Below are 21,911 nucleotides of genomic sequence, written 5' to 3'. Positions count from 1 at the left end.
AAATAAATAAAATAGAAAGATGAGGACACTGAGGCTTAAGTGAGGACACAGAGCTTAAGCAATGTGTCCGAGGTCACATAGTTGACAGCTGAGAGCTGGTCTTTTTTTTTAAATAAATTTATTTATTTATTTATTTTTGGCTGTGTTGGGTCTTCGTTGCTGCGCGCGGGCTTTCTCTAGTTGCGGCGAGCGGGGGCTACTCTTCACTGCGGTGTGCAGGCTTCTCGTTGCGGTGGCTTCTCTTGTTGCAGAGCACGGGCTCTAGGTGCGCAGGCTTCAGTAGTTGTGGCACGAGGGCTCAGTAGTTGTGGCTCATGGACTCTAGAGCGCAGGCTCAGTAGTTGTTGCACACGGGCTTAGTTGCTCTGCATCGTGTGGGATCTTCCCGGACCAGGGCTCGAACCCGTGTTCCCTGCGTGGGCAGGCGGATTCTTAACCACTGAACTACCAGGGAAGCCCTGAGAGCTGGTCTTTATATCGAGGTAGTGTCTGACTCCAGACTTGAGCACCCCCATATGGCTGGCCTCACTGCAGGAAAGGTGGGGATGCAGATGAAATGGTCTGAAGCATTAGAAAAGCCTTTCAACACCCAAAAGATATTTTAAGTGTTTCCTTTTTCCTCGGTGAAACACTGGAGTGTTTGTCCAAAACCCCACTGCACATACACGTAGACACTCAAATGGATAGAACAATGGTGAAAGGCTGGCTGGGAAGGTTGTGGAACTTAGGCTCTAGAGAGGGGAGGACCTCTAAACGCAGACTGTTGGAGCTCTGGGGAAGTCTCAGGGGCTCAAGGTTGAGAACCAGTGTGGGAGGCCAGGGGGAAGGCTGAGGCGAAGTTCCACAGGGACAGGAAGTAGGACACAGTCTGGAAGACTGGGTGCATGGGAGTGTCCTCCCATTAGGTAGAGCATGCTAGAAAAGTGGGGAGGTTATTCAGTCAACCTCACGCAGAGTGTGAGGTGGGGGAGGGGTCGAACAGCCAGGTATGAGGCCCTGGAGAGATCTGGGCTAGAGATGGGGATTTTGGAGTCACAGGCGATGAAATTGAGATCACCTGGGAAGACCGCAGAAGAGGCGCAAATGTCAGTCCAGGGCTGAGGAATGCTGACTTTTGAAGGACAGATGAGAAGCAGAAGTGTCTGGGGAACAGGCTGGACTGGGGGACACCAGGTGAACATGATGGCAGAGAACCAAGGGGAGGGTTCCACGAAGCGGGAGCTCAGTGGTGACAGACACTCTGAGAGGCCCAACCAGCTGGTCCGCTGGTGGGGAGTCCATCCCAGAACCCAGGGCTCCTGCCTCCCAGTCTTGGGCTCTCTCATTTTTCAGTCAACCGGCTGATGTCCAGAAAGGTCCCAAACTTCTGACTTAGGGACAGGAAGGCCATTGGTGACCACACAGTGGCTTCCATTGAGAGGCAGGAGCTGAGGCCATGGAGGTTAGGAATGCAGTCTGGAAGCATAGGCAGCTGTTCCAAGAGCAATCTTTGTGTTCCACACATGGGAGGAGGAGATTGAAGGGGGTAGCAGAGGATAAATCCACACCTGTGGAATGATGCCACTTACGTAAGGATGCCCGTGGCCGTGTGCGCTTGGGAAGACGCTAGCCAACACGGTGACAACCAAAGGGCGGGAGGAACAGGTGGTAGTCACTTTCTTTGTACTTTTCCTGTAGCATTTCACTGTGTCCCAATGAATAGTTTCCATTTTTGTAACCTGAAAAGAGAGACTATTTTTATTTGGGGAAAAGTAAAGAGTTCCGGTCGTGAAAAGAAGCGAAATAGGACAACAGCGAGAGGGAGAACGGGGGACAAGGGACTTTGAAGTTTTAGGCAGGGGAGAGTGAGTGTGCTGTGCTCCGAGGCTGCAGCAGGATGTCCCTCAGGAAGCTGGAAGTGAGGGAAACTGGATTGGCCACTTGCAAACTGAACTTTAAGCCAATACACATAGCAGAACGGGGCTGGTTAAATAACCCTGGAATGCTAGGCAGAAAGAATGAGGAAGACTCACAAGTGCTGATGGAACTGGTAGCCAAGATCTATTGTTAAGTGAAAAAGGAACTTTCAGAGCAGAGGGTTAGAGTAGAATGGGCACTTTTGTGTGTGTGTGTGTGTGTGTGTGTGTGTGCGCATTTTAATTTTTATTGGACTACAGTTGATTTACAATGTTGTGTTAGTTTCAGGTGTACAGTAAAGTGAATCAGTTATATATATACGTATATCCACTTTTTTTAGATTCTTTTCCCATGTAGATCATTACCGAGTATTGACTAGAGTTCCCTGTGCTATACAGTAGGTCCTTATTAGTTATCTATTTTATATATGGTAATGTATATATCCCACTCTCCCAATCCCAGTCTCCCAGTTTATCCCTCCCCCCACTTCCCCCTTGGTAACCATAAGTTTGTTTTCTACATCTGTGACTCTGTGTTTTGTAAGTAAGTCCATTTGTACCATTTTTTTGATTCCACATGTAAGAGATATCGTATGATATTTGTCTTTGTCTGACTTACTTCACTCAGTATGACAATCTCTAGGTCCATCCATGTTGCTGCAAATGGCATTATTTCATTCTTTTTTATGGCTCAGTAATATTCCGTTGTGTATATGTACCACATCTTCTTTATCCATTCCTCAATCAATGGACATTTAGGTTGCATCCATGTTCTGGCTATTGTAAATAGTGCTACAGTGAACTCTGGGGTACATTTGTGTGTTTTAAATGCACACACAGGCTTGGAGGCATAGATATTTTCTGAGAGGAAACCTAAGATGCTCCAAGAAGGTAAGGGATGAGCTGAGAATTTTTATTTTATTTAGTATGCATTCATGCTGATTTTTTCTATCACAAAAATATGAGAATGCCCCCCCAACACATACACACAGTAGAGTAGGTTAGGTATGCCTTGTGGGAGCTGAAACATTCCAGGCGGCGGCTCTGTACTAAATCGTCTGCCCAGAAGGGAAGACTTTTTTTTTTAATTTTTCTTGTGCTGAGAACTCTTTTTTTTTTTTGCGGTACGCAGGCCTCTCACTGCTGTGGCCTCTCCCTCCACGGAGCACAGGCTCCGGACGCACAGGCTCAGCAGCCATGGCTCATGGGTCCAGCCGCTTCGTGGCATGTGGGATCTTCCCAGACCGGGACACGAACCCGTGTCCCCTGCATCGGCAGGTGGACTCTCAACCACTGCGCCACCAGGGAAGCCTTTTTAAAAATATATTTATTTATTTGGTTGCACTGGGTCTTAGTTGCAGCAGGCAGGTTCCTTAGTTGTGGCATGTGAACTTTTAGTTGCGGCATGCATGTGGGATCTAGTTCCCTGACCAGGGATTGAACCCGGGCCCCCTGTATTGGGAGCACAGAGTCCTAGCCACTGTGCCACCAAGAAAGTCACAGGAAGACTTTTTTTTTTTAAGGTCTCACAGGCTAGCATTTGTGCCACCCACCGGCCTTGAGGGCTCCCAAGCAACTGAGAATGAATGATGTGGCCCAGGAAAGAAGTGGCCATAGAAGGCAGAGTGATGGTGGCCAAAGGAACTTAGATTAAAAAACAAAGTTCTTCAACTCCACTCCAGGTGTCAGGGTTTACTGCTTCCAAAGGTTCCAATCTTGGAACCAGCCCCTGGCTCACGCTGGAGCAAGAAAAGATCGACTTCAGCCTGGGAAAAGGCGAGACATTAGAGCCCAGCGACACCACTGAGGGGCTCGAGCGCTTTCTGATGTTTTGCTTGGAAAGGCAGAATCTTGCCGCTTGGTGCCTCAGCTAATGGGCCTCCATCTGACACTCCGGAGGGCTCGTCTGATTAGAAGCCACAGCTGCCTTGCTCATTATTTCTGATTAATTGACAGCACCTGGCATCTCTGGGTGATGGCCTTGCTCAGGACCCAGGTGCGACCTACACAGCCAACAAAATTGCAGTGGTTTTGCAGCCCTGAGGAGGGAAGCAGTCTCACCTGAAAGCACCATCTTATGTCATTCCCAGTCCCTGGGAGCCCAATTTGATGAACTGGTTTGTCCTTCTTGCTAGTTCCCTTGCTGCCAGTCTGAAATAACTGATGTGAACTCAGTTAATTCATTGGAGACGTTTGTTTTAAATCTAAGCAATCCCACTTGATCTCTAGCCTCCACCCCACAGTTATTGTTCTTATTGTAAATTAATGCTCTAGCACCCTGCTGTTAAAAAAAAAAAAAAAAAAGACAACAAGCCTGAGGCGGGAGATAGATGGGCCCCAAGCTGAACAGTTTCTCCCCTGTGGACAGAAACTCCATAAAAGCAGGATGATGGAGGAGGCTGGGCCCTGCCCAGATAAGAGATAATAGACGACATATTCCTTATTCTTGAAATAAAGGAGACCTCCCTGACTACACATGCACAGAAAGGCTCCTTGGAGGTCAAAAAGGGAGGGGGCACCAACTCATAGTAAGTGATGTCGACTACCCATAGGCCTCTTCGCTGGACTCCATCTTGGCTAAGAGATACACACGCACACAGGGAGGACCCTGAGATATACCAAATATGGACTCAGAACCAGGTAAAGCAACATGATTGGTCAAAGGAAACCCAGAAGAAATGCCCCATATGAGTGATTCAAACTGCCACGAGTGTGTCACTCTCTCTCTGAGCCCACCCGCGTGTCTATCCACGTGTACACCTCTTTCTCCTAATAAACACTTTACTTGCTTCACTACTTTCCGTCTCTGTGTGGAAATTCATTTCTACACAGCTGACGGGCCAGGGCCTTGTCACTGACCACTGGTCTAGTGGCTAAGATTTGGTGCTCTCACTGCCGTGACCCGACCTCAATCACTGGCCAGGAACTGAAACCCTGCTTCAAGCCGCTGCAAGGCCGAGGCCCCCGGAGATCAGGCCCAAAATGGAGTCAGTTGTGCTAAGCCGCATGTCAGCAAACCAAGACTTATTACCTAATTGCAGTTTCAGCCTCTCCCAGGAAAGTAACCTTTAACCAGTCAATCTGGAATTACCTGGCCAGCACCACTGAAGTAATTCGCCCCATAGACCCTTTCTGTCCCCCATAGGAAGGTGACTTTGCCTGAAACAATCCACTCTTTGCTAGAAACTTCCTTTTCCCACCCCCTTCTGCCTATAAAAGCCTTTTACTTTGTACAGCTCTTTGGAGCTCCTTTCTATTTGCTAGATGGAATGCTGCCGAACTCATGAATTGTGGAATGAAGCCAATAAGATTAAATTTACTCAGTTGAACTTTATTTTTATTTATTTATTTTTTTTTTGTGGTACGTGGGCCTCTCACTGCTGTGGCCTCTCCCGTTGCAGAGCACAGGCTCCGGACACGCAGGCTCAGCGGCCATGGCTCACGGGCCCAGCCGCTCCGCGGCATGTGGGATCTTCCCGGACAAGGGCACGAACCCGCGTCCCCTGCATCGGCAGGCGGACTCTCAACCACTGCGCCACCAGGGAAGCCCTGAACTTTATTTTTAACACTCATTTGGAATCTTGAGTTGCTCAAGAGAAGGGATTAGTTGTGGTGTGTGGACAAGCAAGGCGTCCTAACCTGAAGGCTGAGGGCAGGTGGTCCCTTGGGAGACACAGTGTTATCTTTCTGGTGATATCCAACCTCCTCCTGGAAACTTCCATTAGCCCCTAGGAGCTGCTCAGAATCCATTGATAAAAATACCTGATAAGTCTCACACCTGTCAGGAAAAATTGTAAAAGACAATTTTGAAATGGGCAAAAAGTTAATCTGGAAGGGTGTTAGAGAACACCTAGGTATCTGATTCTATAAGAATCTGTGCCTTTCCTAGTCTTTGACTAAGGTATTTTACAAAATCAATAGTAATGCAAACAACTCTTACCCATAGAGATGCAATTGATTTCTGTCTGTGAAAGCCATTTTTGCCTCTATCAGCAAATTCATGACTGCATTCCTGATCACCTTTGTAAATCTGTTTTTTGGATTCTCCTTTGAACCAGTTTTTTCCATCTTGCAGTTTCCCTCAATGAATGAGTTCAAACAAGATCTCTGACATGTTTTAATTTTATATTTGTGGGATGATTTTTTTTCGTTGTTCTTTAACATACCTCATGTCTCCCTTTTTACCCCTGGCTATTAGGAAGGCAAAATTTTAAGATTAAGTTGCCTTATTTTTTAAACTTTTTACCATGGGGGCACACCCATAGGCTGGAGCTGCAACCTGGTCCAGGAGGGTGGAGTGTGGGGTCTCCCAAGAGAGTGAACAGGTGCACTTGGAGCCCACAGGATGTGCTATGTGACTCTGGGTGCAGTTTTAAACACTCAAAGTGTTGATTCACCGAGAGTTTCCCAGGATATAATAGGGACTTTCCCCAAATGCCTGGGAAAGAGGCGGCCTGAGCAATGGGCCTGCCATCTTCCTCCCTTTCCCACGGAAGCTCCACCTTGAGGCGGGAAGGCAGGGTCCTCTGACATTACCGCTGGAGGTGGCCTCTCCGCCCGAGCTGAGGGCACCCACCTCCTGGAACTAGCTGGGGCTGACACTTGAGGTTACGTCCTCGGCACACTTCCTTCCCACACCAGACGCAGCCACTTCCTCTGAGGACAGCAGAAGTTGAATGAGAAAAGAGTTCCCAAGATGTTGCAACACCCAGGACGATGAGGGCAAGTAACAGGTGGGTGGTTGTAGCGAGGACCGTCTCCCAGGGGGTCCTGGGAGTAGCCTTTGCTTGGAGACCAGCTCTGGACACACACTGCATTCCAAGCGTCACATGAATCCTCACCATAATCCTGACGTCGAGAACTCCCCCATCTGAAACAGGATGACTCTTAGGAGGAGGAAACGGGCTCGGGCAGGGGTGCAGCTGGGTGGGATGTGAGACAGGCCATCTGGCCCAGGGGTCGTGCTGCATGACCCAGGATTCCACCAAGTGCTCTGTTAGTCTTCAGACAGTCCCATCTTACAGATGAAGTGACCTGCCAGCCCGGCCGTGGCAGGGAGCCAGGCTGGCTTTTTGTCAGCCTCCAGGTTTTACTCGGCTGCTCGGTCGATCTCCCTGACAGAGACGGCCCATCCATGGCACTCAGCCCTTCAGTGGCTCTTTTTCATGTTATCAGCCCTATGTGGCCAGCCTCTCCACTCTCCCCCTTACTGGACATCCAGGTCCTCTATTTCTACAGCCACAGGTTCTCACCATCCTCTCCTCCCTCCACACCCACCTCCCCCATTTTGCCCAGCTAGGACCTGCTCGTTGTTTGAGGATTTGCTCCAGGATCACCACCTCCAGGAAGCCCACGCTTTCTACCCCTGAGTCTTTTACTCCCGTACAGCACACCTGATGGGGGCGGGGGACAGGATTCCTTCTTGATGGAACTCTGCTGGCCCAGAGTACTTCACACACCTGAATCAGTTGGGGATTTTGTTGAGATGCAGATTCTTAGGTCTGGGATGGGGCCCCAAACTCTGCCTTTCCCACAGATCCCCAGGTGATGCCCAACGGTGTTCACAAAACCATGCTTGGAGGGGAAGGACCTAGGCCTTCCTGTACTTCTGAGGCCCAGAATCTCACAGATCTTGCTCTGAACATATTTAAGTGCCATTTGACTCCAATCAGTTTATGCCTAACAGCCCTGCCCAGCAGGTACCAGCCCTGTTTTGCCCCCAAGGATGCCCAGGCTCACAGCAGGTGACTAGCAAAGCTGGGATTCCACGGTGAAGGAGATCTTCACCCAGTGAGAATGAGTCTCAGCCGGTGGTGAGGTTGGGGAGCTAAGGGCCAGCCAATGGTGGGGACGTCACAGCCCTCAACAGCGGGAGCACGGCCACCTCCCCTGGAGAGGGGCCACAAGCTTCCTGGGCACCACCGGGGCACCATTCCCTTGCTGAGCACTCCCAGAGGCTGTGGCCAGGGACTGGGGGAACACGGCAGCTTCTGGGGGGGAGTGATGAAAGTGGAGGAGGCCGAGAGGTAGCTCCCCTCGGTCACAGGAAGCCCTGAAGCACCCACAGCTGGTGACTTGGCCATGACACTCACCCCCCAGAAGGGCTCCCCTACAGCAACTTCAGGTCCCAGGTGACCATGCCCTAGACCATCACTTCTGGCCTTTGAGCTTCTAGCACGTGGACATGTGGCTTCGTGCCTGCTGCCATTAGGGAAGGCGACTAGAAGTCCTTTCCTCCCTGCCCCCAGCCCTGGCATCTCATCCATAGGGCCCAGAGCCAGGACCCTCTGGCCCCCTAGAAGCGGGGCTGGCAGGGCCCACCCTACTTTAGCCCCCAACACCTCTCACTCATCTTGGCCTCCTTGGAGATGTGGGATTATACTTGCCCTGGGAAGACAAGCCCCACCCGTTCTGCTACACAGACTTGCTAAAGACACAATGGCACTTCAATTTCGCTGCTTGCACCCACGACCCTGTTACAGTCCACCCTCCGCCCCTACACAGCCCCTCCCAATTCACCCCCATCTAGTTACTGTGCCACACCCCAGAGGTCACTTTCTTTTTTTATTGGGAAGCAGACACAGGGCACACGGGGTGGGAAGCAGCCCGACGCTTCCCCGTGAAACCCAGGACGATGGTGGCCAGAGTCAGGGACACCACAGTGGCCAGGCCTAAGCCCAGCATCACCGAGGGGGGAGAGGAGGTAGACCCTTCCACACTGTGGTCTCTAGTCTTCCCCAGGAAGATCAGTGGCCCCACTGTGACATCTGCTTCTTCTGTCACTGAAAGACAAGACATCCAAGGGTCACCTTAGTCCATACACAGGAGTCAGGTTAGGGGTTTGGGGCTGCTCAGTGGGTTCTAGACCAGTAGGTTTAGTTCTAACAGCTGCATTGTTCTCCCACACCCCTGATTATGTGTCATGACTCCAGGATGACTACAGAATGGCCCCGGCCGACAGCAGGGTGAAGGCTTGGGGCCTCTCTCACTTAGCACCGAAATGGCATCCCCCTAGGGGTAAGCAGCCTTAAATGGGGAACAAGTGTCACCCTAGAGTGACATCCGGTGCCCTAGACCGAGGGGAGGGCAATAGACCTGAGGCCCTATGGAGACCTACCATGCCTGCGACTGCGGGGAACAGACTGTCCCTCCAGGTGGCGCAGTCTCCTGGAACGGCCTGATACGCCACAGCTCCCCTTGTTACAGCATCGACAGATATCAACAGGGCCTTCTACCGGGGACCATCTGAGAGGGAAAGACACAAGGGTCAGACGGCTGAGCAGTCTGCAGGAAGAGGTTTGCTGATAGTAGGCACCTTGGGGGAATCAACAGGAGCGTGGCCAGTTTGCTACAGCCGTTATGTCCAATCTGGTCTCCTCACCTATTGGAGGACTTGCTGAAGGAACAGGCCTTGCTTATTTGGTCCGGGATTCGGTCAACCGGAGTGACCTTCAGGTGGCAGGTGATATATATCTGGAAATAAGAGCAGCTGTTACGAGGTGGAGTTCTAGGCAGTGCAGTGACTAGTAAGCCAGTTCTTCTCTAACCCTTAACCCTTGACGGGGAGGGGAAGCCCACTTTAGAGATGGGATAGTGCAGGCTCAGAGGTTAACCCTCCTCAAACTTCAGAGCAAGTCACAAATTGGATTCTAAATCGGCACCATCATCTTTATTCCTCTGGTCTTTCCCCTACTTTTCCAATCACTTAGCATGCCTAAGCCCCGGGGCCCATTAAGTCAGAACCTCAGGGACAGGAAATCGAGTCCACAAGGGCCAAAATCCCACCTGGCCAGCTGGAGTGGGGGGGGATTTTGACAAAACCAGAGCTCAGGTCAGCCTGCATCCTTTTGGAAGAGGTCCCCACAGTCAGAGGTCCCCCTTCGTACTTCAGGGTCTCAACACACACATGCACACACACCCCAAATCCTGCAAAGAAACCGAGGTGCCACCGCCTTTCCTAAAGCCTTCTGCAGAACCACAAGCCTCGGCCGCCACCTAGTGGCCAAGCGTGCCTGCAGGGTAACCGTTTCGGAAACTTGAACCAGCCCGGTTGCACTTCTGGCTGCCTCTGCCTTCCATCTGCACACACACCCCAGCCCCCTCACCAAAGAAGGGCTTCCGGGTCCCTTAGTGTTCCCACTCCAGGAAGGGAACCGCTTTGAGCCTCAGCTTCTTCCCAGAACATATTGCTGATGCTAACTGGGGCCTCAGATCCCAGGGTGGTTCCTCGTTAGCTTTCCCCCTTGTGCCATAGCCGCGCCATCAGCCAAGCCACCCGCCCACCTTTGAGGGAGAGCCCTCCGAGAGCTCAAGGCTGCCTTCCGTTGATCAGGATCGTCCTCTGATCTTAGTCACCCCCACCCCATCCCTGGAGAGGCAGATGCCGGCTCAAGAGTCACCCATGCTGATGGCCACCACCTGTGTGAAGCCTCATCCCCCTCCTTCCTCACCCCTGGACCACCTGTGAGGTCGATTCCCTACCCCAACCAGCATCTTCTACCCTAGGCCCCCCAGGGTCACCGATCTGGGCACTGGCACCCTTCCCGAGTCTATTTTCTTTTATCCCCAGCCCCATTCAACCCAGGACCTGCCATCAGAAAGTTCCAGGACATCTCCCAGTAGCTTCAGTTGTGCCCTTCCTTCTATCTGTCTACTATCTGTAGCAGATAACTTCTGTTCTCCGAACAGAACTTCTGGGTGAGGTGAGGTAGCATCAGCGAAGTCTAAAAATTCACACCGCTCGTCCCTCAATGCCAGCCAGCCACGTAAGCCTCTGGTTTGGCGGTTTGTAAACCTAGCTGCTTATTGGACGCGCCAGGGGGCTTAAATAGCTTCTGATGCATTTCTAAATAAAGAGACTAGTGGCTAGGTATGGTGAAATACTAGTGGTAGAACCTAGATGGTAGGTACATAGCTGTTTGCTGTGAAATTCTTTTGGCTTCACTTTTGAAGATTTTAAGAAACTGGAAAAGTTGATGCCAGGCCCCACCTCAGTTAAATGAAAATATATGGGAGGTATCAGTATTTTGATGATCCTTAGGTGGTTAGTACAGAGCCAGAGCTGAAAATCCCTGCTTTAGTCACTAATCCTTCCTGACCAGCTATTCCAAATTTCACATCCTCCCAATCCTATCTCAGGAAACTTGTTTAAAAACTTCTTGATTTTCGTTTGTAAGATTCTACCAGAACTTTCTGGCTAGAGGCCAGTCCTACCTGTGCTTCCTGCCCAGCCATCACGAGTGATCCACGTTTTAGCTCCCTCCCCCCTCTGCCACCCTTAGTGTCAAGCTGAGCTTCCTAGCTTAGTGGTTCTCAAAGGGTGGACCCCAGAGCAGCAGCAGCATCACCAGGACCTGGAAACTTACTAGGAATGCAGATTTCAGGCTCCACTCCAAACCTTCTGAACCAAACCCTGGGTGGGGGGCCCAGTGGTCTCTTCCAACAAGCCCTCCAGGTGATGCTGATGCACTCAGGTTTCAAAAAGTCACAGGTCTAGCCTATGATCAAGTTCGAGAGGCTACCTAGCATGAAAAGTTCACCCCTGCTTCCCTTGCCCTTCTAGAAAGCCTCCAGGAAGGCTGACACCTGCTCTTATTAAGTCCTTTACTCAACCCATCTGGGTTCTGGCCCTGCTGACCTTGGTGAGGACAAAGCCAGTGACTTGGCCATCAGACACTGCCTCGCTGGTGCTCATCCGATGTGAGCTGTCAGCTAGGTCTCCTGCGCTCCTATTCTCCTAGTTCGTTCTCTTTCCAGGATCCCTGAATTTCTCCATCCTTCACGGATTTTCCACCGGTCTCTTAGGGCCTGTGCCTTCCCAAAGATCTCACGAGAGCCCATGGCTTTTTCTACTTGGTAAGTTACTAGGATAGGGCAGAACTATTAAATCACTGCTTAAGGGGACAGCTAGTAAGTGACCACACCGGCTAGTAAGCCTGGTCAGCCTGACCCTATGAGTTCAGCCTTACTCCAGGCTCTTAAGCCATTACCGTGTTTCTGGAGTCATTAGCAAAGTGGAACACATCCACTGTGAACTGGAGGGTCTCTGGTCTGGGTCTGGGTGCTTTGAAAGCAGATGAGGCATCGGTGAGACCGTCCACGAGACAACTTGAAAGAGAACAAGTGAAACACAGTTAAAGATTGAGGGTGACACAGGTCGTGTTGCACAAGCGTTGCCTAGAGAGGTAGCCCAGCCTTACCCGTGGAAGTCCACGATGGTGTGATAAGGGGAGGTGTTCCAGTCCGGCGTCAGCGTGGCCACACAGTGGTCCACGAACACTCGCAGGGGCACGTGGCTGCCGGTGTGGACTTGGGCCTGGAGGTGGGCTCTGTCTCCCAGCTGGAAGGTGGGCGTCGTCTTCTCGGTGCTCCAGTTCTCTGCAAGACACGGCCAGGGTGAGGGTCTGCCAGAGCGCCCCCTGCTGGCTGTCCCCTCCCAGCTCTCCTTGCTCACCTTCCATCAGGCGCAGAGAGAAAACCAACTTCTCCTCCGAGAACATCGTGGTCCTGAAGGGCACCCAGGTGGGCAGGATGGCCCAGCTGCTCACGTTGCCCTGCCTGGGAAGGGAACAGCAGCCGTCCACACCTGGCCTGGGGCTCCAGGTCCCTGGGCTGCAGCCCCTACTAGTGACACGCTGCCCTCCTCTGGGGTGTGTACGGTTCTGCCCAGACGTGTCTGCCCACTGTCCGAGGCCCCCCTCTCCAGGATCTTGTTCTGGGAAGCCCTTCCACACATGCCTCATCCCTTGTTTCCTCGTGGTATCAACACCATCTCCCCTCCCCACTCCCAGATAGGAGGGCAGGGTTCAAGGCCTTCACACTCCGCCCAGCACAGGGCCAGGTGTTGTAGTTATAAACCAGTCGCCCTGTCCCCCCACCTCGATGCCCCAGTTCACAGGCACATGCTTCACGCTGGGGTCTCCCCACCCTTGCTCAGCCGCTGCGGGAAAGCCAGAGGGAGAGAGCAGGTTGTGATGGCCAGAGTCAGAGCCTGGCACCCACCCCTGCGCTATTGAAAGACCACTTCTGAGCTCTGAGGGCGCCAGTGGCCGGGCAGCCTCGCAGCTTCCACCAAGAGGCAACTGTGGCCCGGACCAATTTCAGAGGCTCAGAGCAGAGGCAGCAGGCCCTCCATTCCCGCCAGGGCTGAGGGCAGCGACCGCAGCCCAAGCACCTCCCCCTCCTCACAGCTAGATGCTGCCAGGAGGCTGATGTGCCTGCCGAGGGACCTCTGTGCCAGGGGCAGCAACAGGCCCATCCCACACGGACCTGGGGTAGCGGCACTCGATGGGGACCTCCGCGCGGTTAGTCCTCAGGATGGACAGGTTTCCCACAGGGCGGGGGTCATGGAACAGGAAGGTGCTGTACACCAGGGCGTCCTCGGTCACCTGAGGGAAAGGGGAGGGGTTAACTCTCCCAGCATCACCTGCCCTGATGTGCCCGGCCAGGGGCAGGAGGGCCGTCCGCTGGTGGTGGAGAGAGCACAGGCCCTGGGCTCAAAGGCTGCTCTGCCGCTGACAACGTGGGAGAGCCTGGACAGGCACCCCCTTCGCACCTCTTTTCACCCCAAAGTGGTGACACCACCGCAGGGAGTCTGGATCAGCTCTGTGTCATCACCAAGCAGAGCCCAATGACCAGAGACATCGGGTGTATGCTCCCTTCTCAGACTGCTGCCCTCACCCCACCCTAACACACACACACACACACACACACACACACACACACACACACACACCACTTCCTTTTCCAGGAGAGGCCTGAGGCCAAGAAAGCCTCCAGGAAGAGGCGAGAAACTTCCAGGAATTTTAACTCACCGCCACAGCAGTTACTACCTAACTCGCCCTCCCTCTTCTGACTTATTCTCAAGCCCATTTCACAGAAGGGGAAGCTGGTTTTTAGCGGTTGCCTGAGGCCGGAAGAGCACAAGCAGGTGCTGCTGGGGCAGTTTGCAGCACCTGCCCCCCGACCCCGGCCCCCCAGCGAACGGCTGCCTGGCCCTGCCCTCCGCCCGCTCAAACTTCAGGGGAGAATCCTAACTGTCTATCAGCGAGGGCCCCAGGTGGAGCGGCTGCATATACGTGGGACCCAGTGCAAAGTGAAAACGTGGGGCTCCTTGTTCAAAAGGAAAGAATTTCAAGACAGCAGAGCATCACTAAACCGAGTGTGGGCCCCGAGAACCGGCACAGGTAGCGTTCCCAGGAAGCCGCCCCGTCCCTGCAGGATTCTCATCTGGCGAGACTGGGCAACACTGCCTTGGGGAGAGGTGTCATCAGGCTGTACTCCACGGTGGAGTCAGCTGGGGATCTTAAAGCTACTGATGTCGGTCCCCACCTCCATTCCGCTTTAAGGTGGGCTGTGAGAATCAGGAGTTTTAACCACTCCCCAGGTGATTCTAATGCCCCAAGGCTGGGAGTTACTAAATTAGGATTATTCCTTAACTCCTGCGGCCTCCCTATGCTCTCCCCAGGGAAACAAGGCCCAGGAGGCTTCAAGGACAGCCCTGGGCACCACACTGAGACCAGAGCCCCAGAGGAGGACTCCGGGGGCTGATGGTGCTTCAAGGCCAGGTGGGCGGGGGGCATGACAGAGGGGAGGACAGGCTCTCTGAGCCGGAGCAGAAGTCGGTCCAGGGAATCGTGCACCAGCTGGGCCCGGTCCGGCCCTGCCTTGCTGAAAGGCCCCTCCTCTAGTCTGAGGCTCTGCCCCTCCCCACTCTCCTTGGGAGGCGTCTGGCCCGAATATTACTCAGCTCTCTTCCTGTACATGCCCCCTACTTGAGACTGCTCCTATGCGACCCACTTTGAGCCTCTTCAACACAGATGAACACGATGCCCTTTGCCCCCTCCCTCAACATCACTTTTAGTTCAAGGCTTCAAAGCCATGAAACATGAATGAGGGATGCCAAAATTCTGGTGTGTTTTTTTTCCGAGATGACTTCCGAGCTTTCTGAGGTGTCAAAGTTCATCTCTTCCATACAAATTTCTAGGGCCCCTCACAAGTGCTGGGCTGCCCACAGGGGATCCTATCACACCCTCCTCCCCTACATCAGCTACATCTCTCCTGGATGCCCTCCAGGGGTTCATAAATCCTCAGGAATCGGAGCGGGAGTGCCCAGTCTGGCCCAAGTGCACTGCCACCTCTGGACTGCACCCCACCTCCCTAGCTTAGGCAACTAGAGGCAGGAACTCCCCCGCATCCCCATGCCACTGAGGCCCAGCTTCAGGCCTCAACTACTCCAGCCACCCGACCCCACAAATGAAAGGAATTCACCCCAGCCCCGCCTGACACCAGCTCTGCATCCACACTCCCCATCACCGGCCCCCTCCCACATCATCCCACCGAGGCCGGGGCTGCCGAGGGGGCCCAAGCCTCACCTGCACACTGTTGCCGCATGCGTGCAGCCCAACCTCAAACCTGACCACGGTATCTGTGTCCATAGAGAACAGCGGCTCACAGTTGTCAGGGCCCAGGGTAAGGTCTGCAGGCCTGATGAGCTTCCCGGTGCCAAAAAGGTCTTTGCTGACAGTAACCACCAGCTGGTCCTCCTGACACTCCACCATCACGGCGGGTGGCTTCGATGGCATGAGATGTTGGGATTCATCATGCCAGACGGGCCGGGGGTTGCACAGCTCCAGACTCCCCCAGAGCAGAAGGCAGACAAAGAGTCTATAGCTCGGCCCCATGGTGCCTACGAAGCCGCTCCCACTGGCAACTCCGGGGCAGGCACCACCCCGCCATCTTATACCCCGGATGATGGTTACTCACACCTGGGCTCCCAGTTGCCTCCCTTCCCCAGCCAATCCAGTGGGCTAGGCCTCTGCTGCTCAAAGTGGTTCCCGGTCCTGCAGCATCGGCATCACCTGGGAGTTTGTTAGAAATGCAGACTCTGGGACTTCCCTGGCTGTCCAGTGGTTAGGACCCCACGCTTCCACTGCGGGGGGGGGGGGGGGGGGGCCGGGTTCGCCCCCTGGGGGGGGAAGAAGGAGGCGGAAGGCGGGGGGCCCCCCCCCCCCCAAAAAAAAAGAAATGCAGAGTCTCAGCCACAGCCCAGGATGACTGAGCCAGGATCGGATTGTTTGCTATCTCCCCAAGTGACGTGTATTCACATTAAGGTTTGGCAGCCTGGTCAGTCATAACTTCTCACCCCTTCCCTACTCCCACCCCTAGGCGTCCACCCTTTGCAAGGCCTTGCCCTCATTGCCTAGAGAGGGAGCTAAGAGATATCCTGGATTGCTGGGGCGGGGTGGGGGGACCTGGAGAAAGGCCTTGATTGAAGGATGAGGAGAGTTTTATCAGAGATGGGAGCTCTTTCAGAGGAGAGAATCGGAGGCATCATTAGGAGACCAGGGTATGTTGTGAGCCGCTGCTTAACTTTATGGGAGGTAGGAGGGAAGGGCGGTTCAGGCAGAGGCAGCTGTGTGAACAAAGGTGTAGATGGGGCACTGGGTGGGCTTGGGGGAAAACCCCAGGAACTCAGAGATGCTGGAGCCTCAGGTCCCCAGGGGGCAAGAGTGGCAGCTTAGGGAGCTGGGGAGGTGGGTGGGGCAGGATCGTGAAGGTGCTGGGCTGAGATGCTGGACTTTGCTCTGGGGGGTGGGGCGGGGAAGGCCACAGAAGGGTACTGAAGCAGATGCGCCATCTGGCGAGCTCTGGCTGGGGAGGGGTAGGACTGGAGACAAGGGTCAGGGGGCTACTGCACCAGTCCTGGCGGAGGAGGTAGAGAAGGACTGACAGACAAGGTCAGCCTGTACTCATGGCCTACTCTGTGCCAGGCCTGGGTGAGACTCCTTCAGGAGGGGAGAAAGAATACAAAAAAATTCACGGCACTGAATTGCCAGGGGCAGAAGTGTGTACTCTCCAGCAAATACTTGCTTCTAATGTGACTGAACCATACGTCTAAGTCGCTTAACTGTACTTCCTTGGTGTTTTTTTTTTAATACTCTACTTGTGGAAAAATAAATAAATGCAGGGGAGAGACTGCCCGCACAACTTCTGACCTGATCAACACGGGTGGGGGGAGGGGGAGGGGGAGGGGGGAGGAAGCCAGCAGAGAGAAGCAGGTGAGAGGTCAGGCTCCAAGCTCGCCTGAGTGGCCTAGGGCAGCAGAAACCCTCCCACCTGGGTTTCCTGCCCAGCAGGCCCAGAGGGAGGGAGCCAGCTGTGGCCTGAGGCCCCTGAGGGACAGACAGCTGGAGAGAGGGGAAGGGACCCCTCAGAACTTGTTACCCACAGCCGTGGGTTGGTTGTGGTGGGCTGGGGATGAGCCTCCCTGAAGCCTCACATCCGTCAGCCTCTCTCCCTCTCTGCCTTAGAGTTAACCCCCCCTTAGAGGGCTTCAGGAAAAACAAGACAGAAATTTGTGCGGGGGCGGGGGTGAGGCATGTACTGCTAGGGGGAATCTGGGTGAGGATGGGGGAGAGTCTGGACGCACACGAGGTGGTGGTGAGCATGTGTGTTCCCCTTGTCCAGAAGGAGGACTAGAGACACCTCCATCAGGGAGCATGGCCAGTCCAGCCCCCAGGAACCCAACCCAGACCGGATTCTGGGTCTTTTACATTTTTCTGAGAAGTGCTGCCCCCTGGTGTCCATAATGCACCAAAGCACGGCCACCCGCTCAGAGCATTTTCTTTAAAATTATTGAAAGCCCAGATAGTGGTTTCTAAACACTATTCCTCTTTAAAAGCAGGACCCAGCTCTTCTGGGAGAAATGGCTGATTCCAGGGCTAGGGCCAGGAAAGACAGGGTGAATCTGGAACACCTTGTCATGCCAGAAAATGCCCACAAGTGGTTAAGGATCTGCCTGCCAATGCAGGGGACACGGGTTCGATTCCTGGTCTGGGAAGATCCCACATGCCGTGGAGCAACTAAGCACCCCCCGCGAGCCACAGCTACTGAGCCTGTGCGCCACAACTACTGAAGCCCGCATGCCTGGAGCCTGTGCTCCGCAACAAGAGAAGCCACCGCAGTGAGAAGCCCTCGCACTGCAATGAAGGGTAGCCCCTGCTTGCCGCAACTAGAGAAAGCCCGCGCGCAGCAACGAAGACCCAGCACAGCCAAAAATAAAATAAATAAATAAATAAAATTTTTAAAATGCTCGCAAAATGATGAGAACGTGTCAAAAGAACACAGGAGTCAAATTAATGGGGTGGGGGGTGACTGGCCAAATTGGGGACAACTGTACATCAGAATGAATAAGGACAGTAAGGACTACACATTGAATAAAATAAGAATTCCTGGGCTTCCCTGGTGGCGCAGTGGTTGAGAGTCCGCCTGCCGATGTAGGGTACGCGGGTTCGTGCCCCGGTCCAGGAATATCCCACATGCCGCAGAGTGGCTGGGCCCGTGAGCCATGGCCGCTGAGCCTGCGCGTCCGGAGCCTGTGCTCCGCAGCGGGAGAGGCCACAGCAGTGAGAGGCCCACGTACCGCAAAAAAAAAAAAAAAGAATTCGTGAGTGTCCATGCTGATGCTAAACACAAACATAAAAACCCACGAATGAGAAAACTTTTCCCATAAAAGGGAAACTTCCTTACGATACAATGCCAACAAATGATCGTGGAAGGAAGATAGATTCAGAAAATAACCATTTGCAATCATCATGGTACTAATAGATTCAGGCAAGAAGCATTAGAGCCTGTTAAAGATCAGCTGATGGTGGGTAGGGGAAGGATGGATGGGGAGTTTGGGATTAGCAGATGCAAACTATTATATACCCGTCAGGACTAAGATCCCGCAAGGCGCTCAGCGCGACTAAAAAAAAAATAAGGGTAAACAACAAGGGCCTACTGTGTAGCACAGGGAACTATATTCAATTCCCTGGTGGCCTAGTGGTTAGGACTCCGCCCTTTTACTGCTGAAGGCCCGGGTTCAATCCCTGGTTGGGGAACTAAAATCCTGCAAGCCACACGGCGCAGCCAAAGTTAACTCTTCTAAAATGTTCGCTATCACCTATTAAAAAATTAAAATATATATATCCCATGATAAACCAAAAAAATTAGCTGATGCTGTGATGAAGATGTTAGCTAACCCTATAATCATTTTGCAGTATAAAGTCAAATCAACGTGCTGTACACCTTAAACTTATACAATGTTTTATGTCAATTATATATTGATAAAGCTGGGGGGGAAGCTCTGGAGATGTATGGTGGTGATGGTTACACAACTATACTGAATGCTATTGAACTGTACACTTAAAAATGGTTAAAACGGTCAATTTTATGTTATGGATATTTCACCACAATAAAAACAATAAAAACAAAGCAAAACTAGTTGATAGAAGTTAGAATACATAGTCTCAAAGTTTCTCCTTAAGGATTCTTTATTAATTACAAAAGAATAAAGGCTTCCCTAGTGGTGCAGTGTTTGGGAATCTGCCTGCCAATGCAGGGGACACGGGTTCGAGCCCTGGTCCGGGAAGATCCCACATGCTGCGAAGCAACTAAGTCCGTGCGCCACAACTACTGAGCTTTCACTCTAAAGCCCGCAAGCCACAACTACTGAACCCGCGTGCCACAACTACTGAAGCTGCACGCCTACAGCCTGTGCTCCACAACAAGAAGCCTGCGCACCGCAACGAGGAGTAGCCCCCACTCGCCGCAACTAGAGAAAGCCCGCACGCTGCAACGAAGACCCAACGCAGCCAAAAATAAAGAAAGAAAGAAAATTAATTTTTAAAAAAATTACAGGGCTTCCCTGGTGGCGCAGTGGTTGAGAGTCCGCCTGCCGATGCAGGGGACACGGGTTCGTGCCCCGGTCCGGGAGGATCCCACATGCCGCGGAGCGGCTGGGCCCGTGAGCCATGGCCGCTGAGCCTGCGCGTCCGCAGCCTGTGCTCCGCAACGGGAGAGGCCACAACAGTGAGAGGCCCGCGTACCGCAAAAAAAAAAAAAAACAAAATTACAAAGGAATAAGTGGCTACTTTACAGTGGATAAATCTGGCAAATAGCACTTTAGCCACATTGTCAAACTAACTATTAATTGAATAAACATTATTATTTATTTGGTGGGATAAAAGGACATCACATACCTCCTGATGTGAGGAGATGATACCCAGGGTTTAGAAAAAAGTTATGTATGTGTAAATATGTGTGTGTGTGTGTAACACACATGTATGTGTATCATATGTGTGTATATGTGTATGGGTATATATATGTATGGGTATATATATATAAAATTACTTGTGTATACATATTACATACATACAGAGATAGAAAAAGCATATGTAGCAAAATGTTCATATTTGCTATATATCTGGGTAAAGGGTAAAGAGGATTTCAAAATAAAAGGTTAAAAATAAACCCTTTCTAGGTCAGATTCAAGTGAGAGGACAAAGGGATTCGTTCTCAGAAGAAGGCTGTTAACCAGTTTCCAAAAGCAGTGGCTGAAACAAAGTATGAGGCTATAGGTAGGAAACAAAAAGATGCGTAAGATCTTTGAGAAATAATTTATGAAACTTTACTGAAAGTCATCAGAGAATACCTAAACAGAGAGAGATTCCATATTCATGGATGGGAAATGCAACCTCAAAGATATCAATTCTCCCAAAATTAATTTATAAGTTCTATCAAAATCTCAACAGGTTGTGTGTGTGTGTGGAACTTGACAAAACGATTCAAAAATTTATATGGAAGGGCTAAGGGCCAGGGAAACCAAGACTTTTGAAGAAAAAGAACAATGTGAGAGACACACCCTAACAGATACTAAGACATATTATAGAGCCATGGTAGTGAAAGCAGGGTGCTGGTAGGACAAGAAAAAAATACAGTGGAATAGACGAGAGAGCCCCAAAACAGCCACTTGCATAAGTGGAAATATGATACATGACAGAAGGAACAGATGGACAACTCAGTAAGAGAAGCTGTGACAAGTATTATCCATATGGGAAAAAAACCTGGATTTCTACTTCATACATAAAAATGAATTCTAGAGAGATTAAAGAGCTGAATGTGAAAGAACAAAACTTTAAAACTTTTAGAAGGAAATACAACCTCCCAGGGCAGAGTGAGGTGAAGGGTATTTGCTAAATATGACCCCCATGCCCTCCCCCAACAAAAAAGCACAAATCGTAAAAGAAAGGTGACTTTTTAGGGCACTTTCATAAATAATGATAAAATAGCTGTAATAATAATAATTACCATTCATCATTTACTCACAATACACAGGGACTAGGCTGAGTACCCTAACCCTAATACTCACCTAGGGAAGTGTCACTGACCGCATTTTACAGATGTGCAAACTAGGACTCAAGAGAAGTTGTACCCAAGGTCACAATGTACCAGTGAACACCCAAACCAAGTTCAATCCCAGATCTATCAGACTCTAGCTCCTGGTCTTTTGTCTCTAACCCTTACTGTCTCTCTGACACTTTATAGTAAAGTTAATAATACCAGTTGGGTGTGTTGGCGGCGAGGTATACCCATCTCAATAACTCTAATACAAACAAGTGTTAGGATTTACATGCCTCTCCCCCAGCTATTCATATCAGATATTCAACAGGTGCTTTAAAAATAGGACTTTCTTCCTATCACCCTGGGAAGACAAAATAGCTGGTGTGTGATTAAGAATAAGGAACCAAAATTGTGGGACAGATGGAATTTGCCAGACGCACCCACAAACAAGCCGCTGACGCTACAGCTATGGCGTTAATTCTGTAGCCAGACTTTAGCTGGAGGGACCACGATGGGGTGAGATTTGGCACGTTTTTTGTGCAGTGAAAGAGATGAAAAGAGATTTAGGGGTATAAAAGGAAAGCAGCTCTGGGAAACTTTTCACTATTTCATTATTAAACGTCAAATGGTATACAAAATTTACAGCCCTCTTGACTTAGTACGTGACTTTGATTACAGCTAAGGAAAATGAATATTTTGTACAATGTTTCTGGCTTTTACTTACAGAGTGTTAAAAATTACCTTAAAAAATCAATTGTTGGGAATTCCCCGGCAGTCCAGTGGTTAGGACTCCGCGCTGTCACTGCCAGGGCCCAGCCTCGATCCCTGGTCGGGGAACTAAGACCCCACAAG

At 51.5% G+C, this 21,911-nt stretch overlaps 1 protein-coding gene across 1 annotated transcript; it reads right to left on the bottom strand.

Moving 5' to 3' along the window:
- Positions 1-8,446: 8,446 nt before the first annotated feature.
- ZP3 (zona pellucida glycoprotein 3) lies at positions 8,447-15,594 on the bottom strand. The gene is made up of 8 exons (XM_029221384.1): positions 15,269-15,594; positions 13,164-13,282; positions 12,349-12,452; positions 12,095-12,272; positions 11,885-12,002; positions 9,277-9,368; positions 9,013-9,140; positions 8,447-8,677 (listed from the first exon to the last, which is right to left on the bottom strand). The coding sequence occupies exons 1-8, from the start codon at positions 15,575-15,577 to the stop codon at positions 8,460-8,462; spliced, it is 1,266 nt and encodes a 421-aa protein (XP_029077217.1). The 5' UTR covers positions 15,578-15,594; the 3' UTR covers positions 8,447-8,459.
- Positions 15,595-21,911: the final 6,317 nt, after the last annotated feature.

The sequence above is a fragment of the Monodon monoceros genome, unplaced genomic scaffold (assembly GCF_005190385.1).
Source record: "Monodon monoceros isolate NGI ecotype Baffin Bay Population unplaced genomic scaffold, NGI_Narwhal_1 Super_Scaffold_13, whole genome shotgun sequence".
In the NCBI taxonomy this organism is placed as follows: Eukaryota; Metazoa; Chordata; class Mammalia; order Artiodactyla; family Monodontidae; genus Monodon; species Monodon monoceros.
The sequence above is the reverse complement of the archived record's forward strand: the minus strand, read 5'-3'. Positions and strand labels throughout refer to the sequence as shown.